Source organism: Pristiophorus japonicus, chromosome 8 (genome assembly GCF_044704955.1).
Source record: "Pristiophorus japonicus isolate sPriJap1 chromosome 8, sPriJap1.hap1, whole genome shotgun sequence".
Classification (NCBI taxonomy): domain Eukaryota; kingdom Metazoa; phylum Chordata; class Chondrichthyes; family Pristiophoridae; genus Pristiophorus; species Pristiophorus japonicus.
The window spans coordinates 142,149,725-142,163,875 of record NC_091984.1 but is presented as its reverse complement, the minus strand read 5'-3'; the positions used below and the strand labels follow the sequence as shown (position 1 = coordinate 142,163,875).

The 14,151-nt window shown below is 44.4% G+C and overlaps 1 protein-coding gene across 1 annotated transcript in view; it reads right to left on the bottom strand.

The window, feature by feature from the left end:
• LOC139268770 (xenotropic and polytropic retrovirus receptor 1 homolog) overlaps nucleotides 1–14,151 on the bottom strand; it is a 383,202-nt gene that overhangs the window by 193,403 nt on the left and 175,648 nt on the right. The window contains exon 3 of the mRNA XM_070887449.1: nucleotides 1,680–1,781. Within this exon, the coding sequence (XP_070743550.1) occupies nucleotides 1,680–1,781 (102 nt within the window). The remainder of the gene's footprint in view (nucleotides 1–1,679; nucleotides 1,782–14,151) is intronic.

Genomic DNA, 14,151 nt, shown 5'->3' with positions numbered 1-14,151 from the left:
GGACACAATCTGCAAGTTTGCAGATAATACCAAGATTTGTGCGAGAGTCTGGACTGTAGGTGCTCGCCTACGTCAGATGACTCTAGATGCATTGGGAGATGGGCTCACGTCTGGCAAATGATGTTTAACTTGGAAAAGAGCAGTGAGCAGATGAATGCTCAACATACATACATACACCCTTCAGGGAAAAGGATTAAAGAGGTGGAGAAGGAAAGAGATCTGCGCGTTCTAGTGCACAGATCGCTGAAGGCTCCTGTGCAATGCCGTAAAGCGATAGCTAGAGCGAGTAGTGTGTTGAGTGCATTTATAAAATAACTGACAATAGGACAAAGCATCAGGCTTCAGTTAGAATACTGTGTCTAGTTTTGGTCTTCTCATATGGTGGGCGAGAGAGGTTTTGGAAAGGGTGCAGAGGAGGGTATTTAGATTCATTCCCAGTTTGAAGCATTTAGTTATCAAGATAGGCTAAAAGAGCTGGGACTCTACACTTTAGAGAAGCCTAGATGGAGGGGTAATTTGGTTGAGATCTATAAGATGATGAAGGGAATAGATTTTGTTTGAGTAGACAGTTTGTTCCAATTAAATTGCTTAGGGAGGACCAAGGGTCATAATTTTATTAGATGGCTCTTTTCCGTCGTGGCGAATCGAGAACTAGGGGAGCATAGTTTCAAAATAAGGGATTGCCCATTTAAAATGGAGATGAGGAGGAATTTCTTCTCTCAGAGGGTCGTAAATCTTTAGAATTCTCTACCCTAGAGAGCTGTGGAGGCTGGGTCATTGAATCTATTTAAAGTGGAGATAGACAGATTTTTGAACGATAAAAATCAAGCGTTATGGGGAGCAGGCAGGGAAGTGGGGTTGAGGTCAAGATCAGATCAGCCATGATCTTATTGAATGGCAGAGCAGGCTCGAGGGGACAAATGGCCTACTCCTGCTCCTATTTCTTATGTTTTCCCAGAGGACAGTGGACCTGTAGAACAGGCTGCCGGCTCGTGCAAAATTCTTTCAAGCGGGAGCTGATACCGGTTTCTGGCTTGGGCGGAGATCACCTTTTACAAAAGAAATCAGGGTCAGAGTGATTTCCTGGACTAGTTTTGATTGCCTAAGGGGATCAGAGAGTGGGTTTTATCTGGTTTTTCACCTCTCCCAGGAGATCACATGATTTCGGTTGGGGTAGGGTGGAGTGTATGTGTGTGCATTGTGATACACAAGGGTACCACAATTGTGTGGACAGGCTTCACGGACCAGAGAGTCTTTTCCTGTCCGTCATTGTACATATATTCGTAATTCAAGATGCACAACAACTCTTCCCCACTGTTCTCTTTAAAAATGCGTGGTCAGTTTTTTCAGTGTGTGGTACCTTTAAATCTTGTGCGCAGCCTCTCTGCGCGCGCGCGCACGGTATTTGAAAGGTTATGAGCACCTTGCACGGTATTTGAAACCTTATGTGCGCCTGTGCACAGCTTAGAGGGAGCACTGACCCCTCCATGTAACACACATCTTCGGGGCAGATGTAGAGGGAGGCCTAATATAGCATGTTTTTATGAGACAACAAAATCAACAGTGTTTTATTATAGGAAATATATGTATTATTTGTTCCAAATTTGTGTGACAAAGATAGGACAGAACTATGAACAGATAGTATTCCACCATGACTTTCCTTCTCCATCAACCGTTACCTGAATAGAATGTGTTGATTTTGGCAAGTTCCTTTTCACAACACTGGAAGAACTTCTCTTCAAATTTGGCATAGTATCGTTTAACAGTATCTTCATCTGTGACTGTGAAAGTAAAAAGAACAGTGTTACTGATGTTCAAAGTTTATTTGCGCGTATTTCAAATTCAGGCCTGCTGTAGATACCTCCTCGGGTTCAGTTGCACCTGCAGGCAAACGGACTGTCTTATTTTATGGGATTTGACTCACACTGCCCTATTTCTACTTGTACAATAATGTGGCTTGGGGGTGTAATAATAATAACCCCTTGTGACTTGAATCAAGTATCAGTCAGTATCTCTCACTTGTGTATTCCTTCAATCAGTCCAAAGGCAAACCGAGTGAAGATTTGGAGAGAGTAGACCTAGTACAAATCATTAAACTGCTTTATTTCCCATCAGGTGAACAAGAACAACATTTATGATCAGATTCACTTATTTCTATCAATATAACTTGCCTCTGCGTAATAATATAAAAATAGTGAGTCGTCTTGCAGGACTGAAAATTATTTGCTAAACTGCTTCCTCTAGCTCCCATATTTCTTGCAATCTTTTGTTGCATTCAATGCCTGTGCAGCATTCCATTTCCAAAACTCTCTGAGTGTTGGTATCTCTCGCTATTTCTGGCTGGTTGCAATCAGGAAGAGATCAAAATTCTTCCAACACATTAGGTGGCAGGGGTTTATCAATTACAAAGACAAGTTAATAAAATGATTAATGGTTTCTCTCTCCACAGATGCTGCTTGACCTGCTGTGTGGGTGAGCTGATTAGTCTTGCATTTTGTCCCCTTTGCTTTTCAAGCCGACCAAATTTCATGCACCCCCAGCCGATTTGATCTCTGGTCTCTTCCGATGTCAGCCTGTAACCAACTGTAACAAGATGTGCAAAAATACTTGGGTTGACAGCTTTAGATTCCTCTCTGACATAGAATGTACAGCACAGAAACAGATCATTCGGCCCAACTGGTCTGTGCTGGTGTTTATACTCCATGCGAATCTCATCCCATTCCATCTACCTCATCTCAGACTTTCAGCCTATCTTTCTAATCCTTTCTCTCTCGTGTACTCGTCTTGTTTTCTTTTGAAAGCATCGATGCTATTTGGCTCAACCACTTCCTGTGGTAACATTCTAACCACTCAGTTTTTAAAAAATTTGTTCATGGGATGTGGTGTTGCTGGCAACGGCATTTATTGCCCATCCAAGGCTGAGATTGATACATTTTTGGATATTAAGGGAATCAAGGGATATGGGGATAGTGCAGGAAAGTGGAGTTGAGGTAGAAGACCAGCCATGATCTCATTGAATGGCGGAGCAGGCTCGAGGGGCTGAAAGGCCTACTCCTGCTCCTAATTCTTATGTTCTTATCCCCAATAACCCTTGAGAAGGTGACGGTGAATAAAAAAATGTCTCCTTATTCCCCTATTGGACTCATTAGTAATTATCTTGTATTGATGGTCCCTCGTTTTAGGTTCTCCCACAAGTGAAATCATTGTCTTCACATCTACCCTGTCGAACCCATTCATCATTTTGAAGGCCTCTATCGGGTCACCTCCAAGTCTCTTTTCAAAATAGAAAAGCCCCAATGTGTTCAATCTTTCCCGATAGATGTAATCTCTCAGTTCTGGTTACCATCCTTGTAAAACTTTTTTGTACATTCTCCAGTGTCCATTGGATACAATATTTACTCAATAAGGCCAACCCAATGTGAGGATGCGAGCTCTTCCATCCCTTAAGGGGATTTTGTTTCCCCAAATTTCAGAAATGGTTTCTTTGTGTTGACCACCTATTGGACAAATGGATATCCAAAAGACGCTCAACACATTATTCACCAATATCTAAAATATAGACAATGATTCTACATTCTAGGTCAGAACTCAATTAAAATGTTATAAATTAAACCATTAATGACTGCGATAGCCTGTCTTCCTAATCGCCATGGATGAGATACTCCAATACCACCTCAGCAAGGCACCCAAATCAGTAATTTAACAAAATCCACTACTGCACTCTAACACTAATTTGGCATTGTCACAGTGGTACAGCAGAGTGTTTCTGAACAAACTTGTCAATCATATATTGAATAACTCTGCACTGGATACATTTAGACAACTGGGCTTCTTCAAGTGCTTAACTGGAAAAAAACTGGGTACTAACTGAAAAAATATTCCCCTCAAATCTATAACTACAAAAAGCTGCTTAGCCAAACAGTCGCCTCTTTTTTTTACTGCATCCTTGAATTCAAGTGATTCTAGTAAATGAAAGACAATCTCTCACTGTTCTTAACCCCATTGTTCAAATAAAAGCAGAATACACGTATGGAAGTTCAGAATATTCAAGTGCATTATTGCACAAGGCCAACCTTTCAGCAAGAGAATGAATAGGATTCCCATCTACTTCAACAACATCCACCAAGCTACAGGAACAGTGAACAGGACTGAATATAAAATCAGCATTCATTTGCCACTCTTCTAGAAGAGATTGATTAACCCTCTCAATATTCAGAGATTGTAGCATTTATACATACACTTTAAAACCAAGTACAACCCTTAACACAAACTTGTCTTACCTTTTTGTATATTTGAACAGGATGTTGATTGATTAACAGGGGAAGAGAGATTTGCAAGCTCCAGCCAAAACAACAGCAAGTTTAATGCGCAAGTCGTTATTAATGTGTAAATCGTCCTGCACCTTGTGACGAGGAAGAGATACACTGCGAGTTGCAAATTGCCACAGAAAGTTAGGGCTATTATTTAAGAGTGCAAGTATTTTTTTTTATTGACGAGATTTATGTTCCTGCAATGTCACTCAATATTTCCAGCCCAGAAAGGGAACAACTGGAACTGCGGAGCCACATTCCTACAGGTAGTAAATTGCTGGAGAATTAAAACATTTTAAAAGTTTTGAATTTTTTCTTACTTTTTCTTTTTCTCTCTTTGTTCTCTCTCCCTCTTAAATTCACCCTATTTCCTTCTCTGTCATTCCTGTTTCTTTCTCAACGCACCTTGGTTAAAGAGACAGACGGGTGGTCCCTTCGTTCACTGAGATTCCAGATACCCTGCTGCCCCCGTTGTCAGCTCGCACTTCCAACAAATTGCAGGGTGAAAACTTTGATATGAAGGGCGAGGGAAGACATTCAACTCACGGGGCCTTCCACGTGATGCCCAGACTCCGGCAAAATCTGGGCCATACAGTACAATAAATCATGACCGTCCAAACACATGGGCAACTGACTCGCTAACACAGGCAATTTTCAAGCCATTAGGTTGTAACTTCCCCCAGGCAGTTTCCGTAAGAGGTCATTAGTTCACTTATGCTTTTAACAATGTTGTCCATTTCCCAGTCTATGCCGAGTTAGCTTATCTCAGCAGGGCAGCAGTTGGCATACTGCTGCTGCACTTAATATCCTGAAACTAGGCGGAAGGGAAACCATATGGCTCTCACCCCTGACTGTTGTCCAGTGGTCCCTGCTGGAAAGTGTGTGTGTAGGCATGGGGGGGTTGGAGGTAAAGCCTTTGGCTCTGATGCCCACCAAGACCCAATAGCCCATAAACACTCTCTGTCCAGGGTCACATTTAACTGTTCGTCAGCCTTAGTTCAGTGAGTAGCACACTCGCCTCTGAATCAGGTCCTGAAGTCTTTCTTTCTTTCTCGATGGTTAACTGGAGGAAATTGCACCTCATTCAGGACCTCAGTCCGAGAACACAGACAGTAGAGAGGACGAGAAAGGTGGAGAACAGGTAGAGCTGGATGTCATCGGCCTACATGTGGAAGCTAACTTCATGTTTTTGGAAGTTGTCGCCAAAGGGCAGCATGTTGATAAGGCAGCGGACCAGGACAAAGAAGGATCCTTGGCGGACGCCAGAGGTGACGAGGTGGTGGCAGGAAGAGAAGCCAGAAAAAGGTTCTCAGCGGATCACCACTGCTTGCATTGTACTCGCAAGGAGCCATGGGGATTTAATCGCACACTGATCAGTGTCAAAGAGTTTGATGTCACCAAGAGCGGTTGGCACAACTTGTGTTTCTTTATGTGGCTTGCTGTGTAGGCATATCAGTTTTCCGAATACATCTTTTTGTAATAACACCCCACCTGCTTTTGAACTGGACAAAAGGTGGCAAATCTACGAGAAAGGTACATGCAAATCAGCAATCAAGAACAAAACCACTTCACTGACCTGCATGATAGGCTGATTTATTGAGCCAACTGGTAGCCAGAAAGCATAGCTGCTTCCAACAAATTGTATTTATATCATGTCTGTAACATAGTAAAACGACCCAAGATGCTTCACAGGAGCGTTAACAAACAAAATTTGACACCGAGCCACATAAGATGATATTAGGGCAGATGACCATAAGCTTGGTCAAAGAGGTAGAGTTTTAAAGAGCATCTTAAAGGAGGAAAGGTAGAGAGGTGGAAAGGATTTAGGGAGGGTCTCAGCAGTTGAAGGTACGGCCGCCGATGGTGGAGCGATTACAATCAGGGAAGTGCAAGAGGTCAGAATATGACAAAGATTGCGAACTGTCTGGCTCAGCCTCAAGACAGTTGCCAGGAAGAGAGATGGAGTCAGTGGTTAGGGAACGCAGACAAAGGCTTCAGTCTTCCCAATATTCATTTGGAGCAAATTTCTGTTCATCCAGAACTGGATATGAGACAAGCAGTCAGACAATTTAGAGACTGTGGTGAGGTCGAGAGTTTAATGTCGACACTGCTCCACGGGAAATGTTCTGTTCATTGACACCTGTCACTGTGAACTCTGTGAACCTCAATCTCTTTGTGGGAGTAATGTCACCTCATTTACTTCACTGCATTGCTGCCCAGGATAGAGCTACGGTTGGAGGCTGTGTTAAAGTAAATCTGATATTGAGCTGTACAGTTACAATCTCTACAACACACAGGGCAAGACTTTCCACTAGGTGGCCATCGCCCAAAAAAGTGGGCCTTGTTCCAGCGATGTACGACGTCTCAGCTTTAGTGATCGCTGGAACATGGCCGAATTTCTTTTGGTAATTTTCCACTCTGTCATAGGCCAGCGATGTGGAATGGATGATCTTAAAGTTCGGCGATGTCACATTCACCCACCGAACGTGGAAGGCAAAAGCTTCCCTAGCAACGGGCTTCTGCGCATGTGTGGGATTTTCTTTTTCTGGCCAACTGGCTTTCCCCACATTTTGGGAGGTCAGGGGTCATCACACATGCGCAGAAGGCACAGGAGGGGCAGAGAGAGAGAGAGAGAGAGGAGATAGAGAGAGAAGAGGAAGCCAGAGATCAGAGAGAATACTTAAGTTACAAACAATTGCAAAAATGTCATTAGAAGGCGAATCGGAGGTAAAAGGGCAAAGCCCTTCAGTGAGGAAGCCAATGAGAACCTTGTTAATAAGGTGCATTCTTGGTGGGCTGACTTGACTCGGGGTGTGCATGGGAAACCTCCACCCCGTGTATACCGTAAAATATGGCTAGAGATTGCAGATGAGGCGAGGGGGGCAGACCAGTGCCGAAAATGATGGAATAGCTTGGTTGCCGCAGCAAGAGTAAGTTGCATTTTATATTTAATATTTTACTGATGCATGCAAATTTTTATGAGAACAATTAATCTCCTGCATTGAATTTAAGTTTGTCATTCATAAATATATTATGTAAACCATGTTAAGATCTGGACAGTGCTCTGAACCAGCAGCATGTAACATTTTAAACTGCTGTGACCTGAGGATACTACCTAGTCAATTAGCTTATGCTGTGCTATGCTCTTTTCTCGTTTGCAGAAGAAGATATCTATCAACCGTGCCGAGCAAAGACAGACGGGGGGGCGGCTCTGCTCAGCTGCAGCCACTAACCGTGATTGAGGAGCGTGCGGCCACGCTGGTTGGCTGTGAGCCGTTCGGCTACCACCTGTGCTCTGGCCGAACCCTGCCATGCGTCTCGTGAGTAATGTGTAATGTGTCAAACAATATTAAAAACAGTATTAAAAACTCAAATAAGTAACTGATCTAATGTCCTGTAATTATAATGCAATATACTTGTAATGTACTTATGATATACTAATGAAGTCATGTCATGTCATGCATGCATGCAGGCAGCCCTTGTGCATAAGAAGCAGGGGATACAGCCGCTACAGCTTTCTGGGGTAGTGAAAAGTATTGATATGTACGCCTCTTGGTAATGTTCTAATAAGCTCTGTACAAATGTCATCATACGTGTTTTTAAGGTCAACCTGATACGCTGGTACATATCCAGCCGGCACCAGCAGTATCACCGACACCCTCGGAGGAGGAAGAGGAACAGGAGGAACATGAGCACTTTCCTCACCTTGAGGAGGAGGAGGAGGAGGAGGAGGAGGATGACAACGACGAGCTGGAGTTCCTGCATGAGCCGTCCATGTGGTGGCAGGGGGTGGGGGGTGAACCTGCGGTCATCTCCATTGAGGGGGAAGAGGCACTGGGACCAAGCAGTGTGCAGCCGGCGACACCAAGGCGCGCCATATTGCACTCGCCGCCGACCCCACGGAGGTCGGGTCAGTGAGGTGAGCAATCGCCTACCTCAGAAGCGCAGACGGAGTGCTTGATCTCCATGTGCAGGGAGACGATCGCAATAGGTCGCGAGCTTATCCAGGGTTTCCATCACTTCTCTACGAACTTCTCCAACTGGTCTGTCATGCAAACGGAGTTAGCACTGCAGACCTTGGAGGGGATCAGAGAACAGACGGCCGCAATCAATGCCCTTCGGCATGCGTTGCTGGCTGGACACAGCGCTGCACTCCAAGGTGTCGTGTTGGTTCAAAGTGCAACCCCTAGCACTCAAGCGAGTACGGAGGATACAGTTCCTCTTGATTCAGAAGACGAACAGCATGATTCGTCTTCCACTCTGACATCTCCACCACGGCAGGAAGTCTTGACGTTGCCTGCTGCACGCCAGCTTCGTCTCAGTCTGTGGGGACCAAAATGGGCGGGTGGTGTTAAAACACGAGGCGGTAAAGGATCTGGAGGGAAACGTGGCCGCACATAGGAAGGGGGTTTGTTTTTTCAATATAAATGTTAAATTTTTTAAGTTTGTGCGTTCATTGTTATTTGGGGCCTGGGGGGGGAGGGGGGGGGGTGTTAATAAAATACTTTAAAAAATTCGTTGTGTTAAATAAAAATTTTTTATTGAGTTTAACAATTGTTGTGCATTCTCTTAGTTACGTTAAGCATAGCATTTTAATAATTGTTCTGCATTTTTTGTGTATTCTATTATAACAAAAGTTTACTTAAGTTAAGCATTAATGCAAATGCAGGCAGTGCAAAAACATAACAAAGCAAATGCAACTTTTATTTAACTGCAACTATAAATGTGACTATCCCCAATGTAAGTTAATGAAAAGCGGTCATAAATGAGCTACTGACACAACAGCTTAGCAGCCATGTAACTGCCACTGGGTACTGGTCTTCAGGGTGAGGGGGGGGGGGGGAGAAAGAGATGGCATGGCTTGATCGCCAGGCTGATTGGCCTCCCCTAGGTCCTCACCAGCCTCCTCTTCCGCCTCGCCGGCTGGCTCTTCCATCTCTCCTCCTTAATGCCAGGTAGACCTGCAGCCCCATCTGGCATTCGTTCTCTCCTTATAGCAAGGTTATGCAGCATGCAACACACCACAATAAACTGAGCGACCTGGTCAGGGTGGTACTGTAGGCTGCTACCAGAATGGTCCAGGCATCTGAGGCGCTGCTTTAGGACTCCAATTGTCTTTTCGACGATGTTGCCTGTCGCCATGTGGCTTTCATTGTAACGTTTCTCTGCTTCAGTGACAGGATTACGCAGTGAGGTCATCAGCCAACTGGCAAGGCCATACCCCTTATCCCCCAGCATCCAACCGTGACCTTCTGGTTGATTGCCAAACAGGTCAGGGATAGCACTCTCACATAGGATGTGTGCATCATTTATGCTGCCAGGAAATGTAGCGTTTACTGTCATGATTATTTGCTTCTGGTCGACAACAAGTTGCACATTCAGGGAGTGGAATCCCTTTCTGTTATGAAACACCTCTGCGTTCTTTAAGGGGGTTTTCAGGGCAATGTGCGTGCAGTCTATTGCTCCCTGCACCTTGGGAAGTCTGCTAATTCTAGAGAAACCCAAAGCCCTCCCGGTCTGTGCCACCCTGGTCATAGGGAAGCTTATAAAGTCCATCCCGCGAGCGGAAAGGGCTTCAGTCACCTGCCAAATGCAGCAGTGTGTGGCATGCTGAGAGATATGACAGATGTCGCCAGTTGAATCCTGAAAGGATCCAGATGCGTAGAAGGCTAGGGCTGCAGCAATCTTCACCTCAACGGACAGTGCAGTGCTGATGGTGCTAGAAGGCTGCAGATCCGCCTTGATGAGCTGGAAAATCTCATCGATGACCTCCTTCAGGAAGCCCAGCCTCCTAAGACACGCGTTTTCAGACAAGTTGAGGTAAGATTGTGTTTCTTTGTACCTTCATTGGCTGTACGCTCATCTCCTCTGTCTCTGCATTACTCTGCCACCTCTTTGATTGATCCTTTCATAAACTAGCTTGTTAGCAGTTACGAGTAATGGCGCAGAAAGCATAGGCTCCATCACTATCAATAATTGTTTTCACTTGCTATAAATGCACTTTTCACCAAAAAATGCCTAATCTATTAAACTACTCTCTCTATACAAGCCTCAGTCTAACACTGTATACCAATCTCTGTCTATAATACTCTCTCTATTCCAGCCCCAGTCGAACACTAGGCCCCATCACTTTCAATAATTATTTTCACTTGCTATAAATGCACTTTTCACTAAAAAATGCCGAATCCACGAGGCTACTATTAGTAAAATGACATATAAGTAATAATCTGAGTAGATCTATCTATACAGGACCCTTAAATAACTCTCAACTATCCAAGCACGATTTTTTAAGCTATCTCCACCCTTCCTTCGATCTTTAAAATGGCATCCGCAGTGCTCATTTCCTTCAGTAAAGCCCAGTAAAAGCAACTATTACCCAGCGATGTTCTCGGCGAGCGATCAGCCCAGCCATGTGATGGCAATGTGCTGAACTTTAAATCGGCTATATGTGGGTGATCAGTTCGGCGAAGTGAGCCAAAACTTGGGGGCTTATTTTTCCGGCGATCTTTCTGGCCTAGTTTCCATTTTTTGCTCAAAATGGGCGATAGAGGTCCGTTTTGGGCAATATATGGGCCATATATGGGCGATGTGAAATGGAAAGTCTAGCCCACAATGTTTTGGATTCGTACAAGAAGCATTTTCACAGGAAGGGGTAAGGTACAAGACAGCTGCTGGTCATGGAACTGCAGCCCGTTTTTGCTTTTAATAGAGGAGGAAAAATAAAGTTCCAAAAGCATCTTACTGTCATTTGCCACCTTAAATTAAAATGGGAGTTAAATACAGAAATGTTTTAACCTCCTACTGCATGATGGAAGCTGCCATTTCATAAATAAATTGTGAGATTTCAGTGAAGTCTTTACTAAACTAGGTCAGACATTAGCTTCATTCTCCTTTGCTCTTAACGCTCCTCAACCCCCCCACCACCAAAACATTATCATACAATGCATGCATACAACCAGCTGGCTCATGTCAAAGATGATAAGCATGCTGGAGAAGTGGGAAATAGGCAGCTCCTGTGGTTAATAAGATTTTATTTTCTCGACAATCTTCACTTCAGATTCACTCTGATGTTAGTGAACGACTATCAGCGAGGATGTGACTGACGATCGTTTAATATGCAACGAGTAAGATTTCAATCCTTTGAAAGCTCTTTGAAACCCATATCATCTGAACACAATGCAGCACTTGAAAGAAGAAATTTAAATGTGATTGCAGTGCTCATAGTTATCTAGTTAAAACTGCTCCACATTTTCTTTTAATTCATTCACGGGGTGTGGGCGTCACTGGTAAGGCCAACATTTATTGCCCATCCCTCCTTGCCTTCGAGAAGATGGTGATGAGATACCTTCTTGAACTGCTACAGTCCATGTGGTGATACTTCTTTGCAGCAGTTTGGTAGAATTCAGAGGGTAGTTAAGAGTCAACCACATTGCTGTGGGTCTGGAGTCACATATAGGCCAGACCGGGTAAGGACGGCAGATTTCCTCCCCTAAAGGACACAACCAGATGAGTTTTTCCGACAATCCGTTAGTTTCATGGTCACTAATACTAGCATTTTTTTAAATTCCAGATTTATTTAATTAACTGAATTTAAACTCCCCAGCTGCCATGGTGGGATTTGAATTCACGTCTCTGGATCATTAGTCCAGATTACTAGCCCAGTAACATAACCACTATACTACCATTCCTGTGGTAAATGCAGCTGAGTATGCTCATTGCAATATCAAATCATTTGGGGAAACAACGGTTCTCCCCCCAAAACTTTTCCAGATCCTTTCATCAGAGTAATAAAAGTTATGCAATTAAACTGCTTCTCACTCACTTCTCCCCGCCGCCCCACCAAAAAAATACAAGGAAAGATAGCAACACAACTAAAATACTGATGCTATTTTATACCAGGATCATATTGCAAGTACCCAGCAGCACAAAGGACCGATGCCATTCGTGGCACCATAACCCACCCCAGGAGATATCCTGCAATACAAAGGACCAGTGCCATTCGGAGCACCATAATCCACCCCAGAAGATATCCTGCAATACAAAGGACCAATGCCATTCGTGGCACCATAACCCACCCCAGGAGATATCCTGCAATACAAAGGACCAGTGCCATTCGGAGCACCATAATCCACCCCAGGAGATATCCTGCAATACAAAGGACCAATGCCATTCGTGGCACCATAATCCACCCCAGGAGATATCCTGCAATACAAAGGACCAGTGCCATTCGGGGCACCATAACCCACCCCAGGTGATAGTTTCCTGGTTGCCTCAAATTAAGCAAAATAAACTTAATTGGTTGTGTCAGTATTCCAAAAGTAATTTTACACCATGAAACACACACATTTTAACTGGACTTAAGTGTGATATAAATGCATGCAATTTAACTTTTTTTTTTAAATCACGATTCTAGTGAGCTCCCACTCTCCCCTTCCAAGGCAGCAACCTAATTTTATTATTGCTGATCTATAAAAACCTTCAACTCGACACAAGTCTCTGGGTGAAAAAAGCTAAGTTGCGATTGCACAAGTACTTCTATTATCGCACAATGCACCTTGAAGCACAACCGGAAAAGATTCAGCACAATGGACCAGCACAGTCACAACATCTCATACATTGTAGTTCTGTAGTGTAACAGGGACACAAGGTTGTTGATTCAGGAAGGACTTTAATCAATAGCTAATTTGGATTAAAAAAACATCAGCAAGACAAGCTTAATGAGTCTTGTAAAGCTGAATGAATAATGTAATTTGGATGGTGTCCAATACGGAACAAATGTGATTAAAGTTGGTGGAGTATTTGCCAATGCACAGTGATCATAATAATATAAATACATTCCATACAAAAACTACACTGGCATTTATTGAGTTTGGATCACAGGACACTGGCATGTGTTAGTTACCTGTATTTATGGTACTAAATCCAGCTCTGGTGGCAGAATTACAGACTCATTGGCCCCAAGTTTCCACATGATTTGCTCCTGATTTTTAGGAGCAACTGTGGTGTAGAACAGAGTATCTTAGAAATCGGAATTCTCCACATTTAGTTTTCTGCAGTTCTAGTCAGGTAGAACAGTTTCACTTTGGAACAGAATTTTTTTTTCAAAAGGGGGCGTGTCCAGCCACTGACGCCTGATTTCAAAGTTTCCACAGTGAAAACGTACTCCAAACTAACTTAGAATGGAGTAAGTGAAGATTTTTGTACGCTTGAAAAAACCTTGTCTACGCATTAAAAAAAATCAGGCGCAGGTTACAAATTAGGCGTCGAGAACAGGGGGGGAGGGGGGAGGGGGGGGGAGGGAAGTCATTAAATTCTACAATAAATCCTCAGTTATACTTATACAAATATTATACAAATAAATCCAACCTGAATAAAAATTTATAAGCAAAGAAAAGATTAAATAAACCATCTTCCTACCTGTGTGAAAGCGCTTCAGACAGGCCTTTCAGGCAGCGGTTTGCCGTCGGGACCGAAGGCTGAACGGGCCGGGCCCGAGACTTCGGGCAGGGCCCGTCCCCAGCACCAGATTTACAGGTAGGTGGCGTCGGGTCGGGTCGGGGAGGGAGGTTCGGTTCGGGTCGGCGGCTGGGGGGGGAGGGAGGGAGGGAGGGAGGGAGGGAGGGAGAGGTCAGGTCGGATCCAGTCCGGGGGCGGGAGTCGGGTCGAGCGGGAGCGGCAGTCGGGTCGGGTTCAGTCGGTGGGGGGAGCGGCAGTCGGGTCGGGTCCAGTCGGGGGGGGGAGCGGGAACGGGAGCGGCGGTCGTGTCGGGTCCAGTCGGGGGGGAGCGGGAGTGGCAGTCAGGTCGGGTCGGGTCCAGTCGGGGGGGAGCGGGAGCGGCAGT